The 7,099-nt window shown below is 38.4% G+C and overlaps 1 protein-coding gene across 1 annotated transcript in view; it reads right to left on the bottom strand.

Moving 5' to 3' along the window:
- LOC113231477 (AN1-type zinc finger protein 4-like) overlaps nucleotides 1–7,099 on the bottom strand; it is a 38,517-nt gene that overhangs the window by 15,504 nt on the left and 15,914 nt on the right. Inside the window, exons 2-5 of the mRNA XM_026465806.1 lie at nucleotides 4,639–4,837; nucleotides 2,324–2,463; nucleotides 865–1,014; nucleotides 10–199 (exon numbers count right to left, since the gene is read on the bottom strand). Of these exons, the coding sequence (XP_026321591.1) occupies nucleotides 10–199; nucleotides 865–1,014; nucleotides 2,324–2,463; nucleotides 4,639–4,837 (679 nt within the window). The remainder of the gene's footprint in view (nucleotides 1–9; nucleotides 200–864; nucleotides 1,015–2,323; nucleotides 2,464–4,638; nucleotides 4,838–7,099) is intronic.

Raw genomic sequence — 7,099 nt, 5'->3', positions numbered from 1 at the left:
CCGATGGGCGGCAGCAGCGCGTAGCGGTCCGCGAACGAGCAGTCGCAGTCGTACCGCGTGTACTTCCCGTCGAACAGCGGCGTGAACGAGTACTCGGCCTCGCTGTACGGCGTGTACGAGCTCAGGTCCGGCTCGTCCAGCAGGAAGGGCACGGACAGCGTCTCTTCGCTGCGCGTCTTCTGGATCTCCGCCTTCTCTCCTGGAAGGGAGCGCGATTACGTCTATTTGCGCGTCGCTACGAACGGAGCGATGCTCGCGAGCGCGCCGATACAAAACTTATCTTTAAACAATACGCTGCGTTTCTTTTATATGACCACTGACGCTTGACCAAAAATTTAATTATTTTGATTTTTGATTTTTTGATTTGATTGATTACTCTGTATGCTACACAACCATGTGTGCGTATAAAAAACATCCTTTCGTTTACCCATTTGGTGTTAAAAATTTCAGCACACTTTCAAAATAATGCAAATTAGAACCCGATATTCAGTAGCAAACTCATTACTGCGTTCACGTATGTTTATATAAGTCACATGCAGGACAATAATATCGAAACTAAAGTAATACAATAAAAACAATGACGTCATATAAACTACATGAAAACCCAAGATAACCAAATAAATGCTCTAAAAAACCTTAACTGGACGCTATAGAGATATCCTGGCCTATCATCAAATCATATGCAGATTTGAAAATTGGAAATTGCTTGTGTTACGAAAACTAAGTCACTGGTACTTAGATCACCTAAGCCCAAACACCCAAGTCCAAGTTACAATTCTCAACATAGTATAGCTATATGAATAGTAAAGCTCTTGAATAAAATGTAGGCTATATGAGAAAAAATAGATAGTGCATATGGCTTACCCGAATGATGCCTGCGCCTGAGGGAGAGGCTTTCCATGCGCCTACGCAGCTCTATCATCTTGCCCTGCGTGACAGCGTTCTGCGCTAACGTGCCGGTACCGACGTACGATTCGTCGCTGCTCTCGGCCAGGTGCGACAGCGATGACGAATCTGGAGACAACAGTTAGAAGCTATAGAAGCAACGCCTTAATATGCAAATTAAACTTGCAAAATGACTTAAGCAGTTCAAAGTTACATTACAAAGATACATTTTTAGAGCAACGAAATTAAGTCTGGGGCACTACATTACTTACCTACCTAAAGTATAAACGGTTTTCTTAGAGCGCGTTCCCACTATGTCGTGACGACAGATTGTCGTGCAGTTTACAGTGTCGTGGCTTGTATATTTAAATGAAGTTGTTCACATATAGCACGACACGATTAACTGTCGTTCACGATTTTTTATCGTTACAACGACAAACTGTCGTCACAGTGGGAACAACTAGAACGTTGTCGTCAGACGATAAAAAACATCACAATAAAAACGTGACGACAGATTGTCACAACTCCTATTGTCGTCACGTTTTATTTATCGCTGTCCGAACGTATTCTGCTCCCTGCCCTCCCCTCTCGTACCCCGCGCCCTCTGCTCGCTTTGCAATAGCGTTGAGTCGTAGCCAGAGATGGGCAAGGAGGCTGTCGTGAAACGACAAATTGTCGACACGATCTAGTGGGAACAGCTAGTTACGACAGTCGTTCAACGATAAAACAATCGTCCCCGACAGATAGTCGTGATATGGGAACAGGCTAGACACGACAGTCGTCCAACGATAATAAAACGTGACGACATAGTGTGAACGCGCCCTTAGTATGGACGTACCCATTTCGTGATATGACCAAAAAATCACTTTAGCAATGCGTTTAAAATTTATTTATTTTTTTACTGTTTATTTTCTAAACATTCCAAAATATAAGTTTTCTCTTGTTTATTTTTTAAATGGCTATAGTATTAAAATATGTAAGTACGTATAGAACAATGTTATTTTTTTGAGACAATCATTTCTAGCGAACACTTAATAGGAAATAATATTAATTTCTCGCAAATATAATCAGTTCCGAGAAGTCAGTGCTGGGAATGCATTGCGTTTTCCAGCAAATACTGAGTTAACGACCCTTTTGTTAACTCAGCTGGCACCACGCAAAGTATATCTATACAAAGTATACCTACTTTTTTGTTTTGTTCGTGTTCTTTGTTTCGTAATTATTTGATTGTTTTGTTTTTCTTCTGCTTTGTTTCGTTTGCTCTTTTCTGGTGTCAAACAAATTCTTTCTTTCTTTTTTTTTTCTAGAAGTCTCGGGATTTGTAAAAGGGAACGTCCAAATTATTCTTTAGTTTAGCTGAATTAACTCTTTCAATTCAGTGATCGAACTAATTATAATAGATAAATCACTTAAAATAGTTACAAAAAGATATACTAACACTTGTTGTGTTCAAGCGGTGAGTATGAGCCGTCGAGATTCTCGCGGACCCTTAACATGTTGACGCGCTCGCCGTCTCGGAATACCAGCACCGTCACCTTGCAGCCGCTGCTGCTCGCGGAGCCCCAATCGCCGTCGTCTCTGCAGCCAAATACAATCCAATAATTGCTACCAATCCTATAAAAACCTGGTGGCCACCCAGTGGGAGAGTGGCTGCTTCTCACTTGGGTGGTCGTCGGTTCGAATTACTGTGTATAGTGCACATTTATTAATTCTAAGCTAATATCAACAAAGCTCACAAAATCTCAAATTCCTTTAAGGGCCAACGTATACGTTTCTATAATAAGATTCCGACAAGTATTCAAAATTTGCCATTTGCGAGGTTTAAAACTGTAGTGAAACAAAAACTATATCTACTATTATACAGATTCGTTTAGTTCTTGCAGGTAGTCACGATCTAAGATGTTTAAATTAAATATTGTAATGATAAATGTGTTCAGATGTATATTTACAAAGACCAACACCTAGAGTTTCTTGCTCATTCTTCTCAGGGGAATCTGCCTCACGAATGAGCAGTGGAGTTTAATCAATATGACTATTTCGAGTATAATTTGTTTACCTATGAAATAAAGATTATTTGACTTTGTTGTTCCCCTTTGCCCTTAAACGGCTGGCGATAAGAAGTAAACTGCGGGTGGCCGCCGTTGCCTACACGCAAAAAACCCACGCAAAAATCCAAAATGTGGTAACGCGTCGATTTTGCTGATAGTACAGACGTTTGTGGATGTTTATTAGCAATACTATTCGCTAAAGAAACAACGTGATGAACCTTTAGATCAAGTCAAGTCAAGAGCAGACTCGTGCCCGGCAGTAGGACTTGAAATATATTGATTATGAATCCTATAGACCTTTTAATCAGGTAAATAAAATTATGTCCTAATTAGTAGTACGTTAATAAAGAGTAGACAAATGGGTAAAGCTGTAGGAAGACGCCATTGCTAAACTCCTGAATCTATTCTTCCCTGTACGGTACAAGGGTCTTTTGTGCTGAGCTTGCGGCTTACTTTCGGCGCAGCATTTCAGTTCAATATATTTTAGTTGAGGTTATTAAACAGTCGCGATTGGTCACATTAACGTTCAATTAACTTGTGTATTTTTTAACTTTCAATAAATCTTCGCCCTCATCACCTTAGACGTTCTTCGCAGAATGCCTAAGGTCTCCATTGCCAAATAATTTGTTTTGTCTAGTATGTGGGGTAAAGCCGCAGATATTCAAACCATATTTGTATTGCAAAAACGAGCGATTCGTTCTGTGTACCGTCAAGGCTCTCGGGTTTCTCTCAAAGAAAAGTTTAAGGAGACTGGTATCATGACTGTGACATCACAGTACATTTACTCAAATATTTTATATGACCGTAAAAATATACATAATTTCAATAAGAAAGAAGATATCCATAATATTAACCTTAGAGCTAAGTCCAAACTCGTGGTACCACGATTTCCTTTAACCAAGGTAAACAACTCTTTTATGGTGAACTGTATACGTTTTTACAATAAGATTCCGGAGCATATATGAAGTTTATCATTTCCTAAGTTTAAAAACTACATTAAAAATATTTTGATCGAAAAATCATATTACAAAATTGAAGACTACGTCTTAGATAAAGATGTATGGAAAGACGACACGGCTCCAGAATCCACACAAATTTGATTCAAAGTGTATTCCATAGCATTTAAGTTTATTTGAAAAGAGCAATCCCTAGAGTTTCTTGCTCGTTCTTCTCAGGAAGGTCAGCGTAGTGAACGAGCAGTAGCTTAAATGTGACGATTTCAAGTGTAAATTTATTTTACCTATGGAATAAATAATCTTTGACTTTGACTTTTACTTATGCCCCCTTGAACAGACTCATGCAGTCATACAATGACTTGACTGGGACCAGTGATATAGACATCTCTCATGTAAAAATCAGTAACAATTTATTAACAACAAGCAATGTTTTATCCATAATCCCTTAACTATTTATGGCTATATTTACATTTTTAATTATGATTTTCATAGGCTAGCTCTAAATTTTTAGTCACCTTGTATGGTGAATGTATGTATTTTATTTCTAAGATTGTTTTATATTAAGTCACCCCTAATTCCAAGTAACTTAACTAACTACAACCGAGACGTCTAAAGCCATACATTTTGGTCCTTCGAGCCGGATCTTCGACATTCAGGGCGACCTCAAAAGTTCACGACACCATTGCTGTCTAATTATATGATGGTAATAGTTAGGTTCAAGCCATCTGGTTAGGATGGTACTAGCTGACCTGTTACTGTCGAGCAGCCTTTCAATATCCCTCCAGGGCTCCTGCGGCGGCGGTAGGCGGCGCGTGGAGATGGGTCCACCGCGCATCCCCAGCACTAATCGCAGCTTGGCCCCGTCTTGTATCCCATGGGCCAGGAGGGACGACGCATCATCGAGTTCCTTTAGATTGTAGAGCAGGTGTTGCTGGGATACAGGGATACCTAGACAGAAGAGAAATTTCAAATTATAAGATTGAACAAACAAAGAAAAATTCCCTAGATCCGACCGGACTCTTACTAGTGTCTGTTGTCTGACCGTGGCTATCGCTATTACCGACTGAGCTATAGATTGAGCCAGCAGATCTTACGAATTTCTATGAGCGTGCTACAGATGTTTGTTGTTGGGTTTAAGCCGAGTTACCGGAGGAAAAAAAAGGTGGATCAAATGGTAACCTTGTATGGTGAATGTATGTATTTTATTTCTAAGATTGTTTTGTGTTAAGTCACCCTTAATTCCAAATAACTTAACTAACTACAACCGAGACGTCTAAAGCCATACATTTTGGTCCTTCGAGCCGGATCTTCCGACATTCAGGGCGACTTCAAAAGTTATATTAAATAACGGTCTTATTAAAAATATACGGTACACCAAAGGATATTGTCTAAAGAATGTGCTCATTTGTTACACGAGAGAATGTGTTTTACTCGATCATATAAAATCCTGAAAACAGATAAAATAATACTCTAAAACGTATTATTTAAGTAAGAAACATGTAACTTTGCACATAATTTTCATATGGAGATATTTTTTTACTACTAAGAACCTGCTAAATGGTTTTCAATTGCCCAGCGGTTTAACGGGCTGCCACGCCGCCCGCTGCCCCGTCAGTCGTCATCGGACGCTTGTCGACGACATATCAAATCAAATCTACTTTCTGTCATGAAGTATCAAGTCACAATCGTTACTGACAAAAATGTTTTCAACGACCATTTGGCAACCATTCCCAGATTTCTTTTAATTTGTGCCTTATGCATTGTGTTGTATTTGTGTTTTTTACTTTTAATTGTTCTTTAATTGTGTGCCTGTGTGCGTGCGTGTTTGTTAAGTTTGGTTTGTACCATTACAGGTTATGGCAGAAGGCTACTCAATGGAACTCTCTACTTGAGCTACAAACCTATTTTACACTATTATTTTATTATTAATTTGTATTGCTTTTTATTATTACATTGTATGTGAAATAAAGTAATTTAGATTTTATTGATTTCAACTTCATCGAACTGTGGCAGTAGCATGGCAGTATAAGTGTGATAAACCTCCCCGTGACAATACTTTTTTCAGTCGATAAAGCTAACTTTGCTTATTTGTTAATGAACTGTTGTTTTACATTTTGAAGAATAAGGTCAACGTTATGAAATTACGTATACAGCTATCTTTGTAAACGATGAAACAAAAAATGTCGGGTTTTCGTAGTTTCTGTTTTTACATATTTTACATTAAATTAGTTATTATTTAAGTATTTCTAATTACTCTCATGTATTGAACTACATATTTAAAAATGTTCTCCTCGCCTTTTCCCAATAATTTATATATATCAATCTCGTTTGTCGCGCGCGTGTTGATAAAATTATTATGACAGACTGAACTGTCATGTTTTAAAATTAGCTGTCACCTTGCAGCCATGTTTGACACTGTGTTTATCTTTTGCAGTCATTGGTCGCGGCTGTCGCGATGACATAAAAATGTGACTTCACGGTGCTCGCCATGAAGTCACATTTTTATGTCATGGCGTTAGATATCGCAATAAAACTTTAAAAGACCGGTTTATCATTCGAATTTCAGAGCTAAATGTGGAAATAACAGCTTTATCGAGGCGGCATATACGGAGGCTGGTGTATAAATGAAGGCTGGAATTTTGTAGTACGGGATACTACTAGAGCTGTACACTCTTGCTCCATATAATAAAATAAACAAAGTCATTGTAACAACGTGAACTTTATTTATTAATAAATGCTATGTTTAAAATGGTTATATTAAATCTTTATACGACAAAGAACTTTGAGTATACAACACTGGAGGTGTCATGGACAGGTCGTCCCCTCTATTTTTTTACTTGTACCTCTGTCAAGGTACAAGCTGGTGAAATTACAAGCACATGAGACTTGTCAATTTATATCTCAGGGTGACGGGCGCAGTGCCCTTCAGATCTTTGCGATTTAAAGCTCTCAGTGGCATTGCAACTGTTATGGACATCACCATCAGGTGCACGACTTGTTCGTCTCGTCACTTGACATTATAAAAAAAGTAAAAAATACACACAACAATACACAGCACATTAATTTTGAATGGATTTTTTGCCATTTCCATTATCGAGTTCATCGCGTCAAGAAATCAATGAAAGTTTTTCTTCAGACATATTCAATAAACTTCATATTATATTTATTAAAGCGACACCTCTAGTCAGTCGCTGGTAGCTGAAAAGGTTG

Source organism: Hyposmocoma kahamanoa, unplaced genomic scaffold (assembly GCF_003589595.1).
Source record: "Hyposmocoma kahamanoa isolate Upper Pololo Valley unplaced genomic scaffold, ASM358959v1 65, whole genome shotgun sequence".
In the NCBI taxonomy this organism is placed as follows: domain Eukaryota; kingdom Metazoa; phylum Arthropoda; class Insecta; order Lepidoptera; family Cosmopterigidae; genus Hyposmocoma; species Hyposmocoma kahamanoa.
The sequence above is the reverse complement of the archived record's forward strand: the minus strand, read 5'-3'. Positions and strand labels throughout refer to the sequence as shown.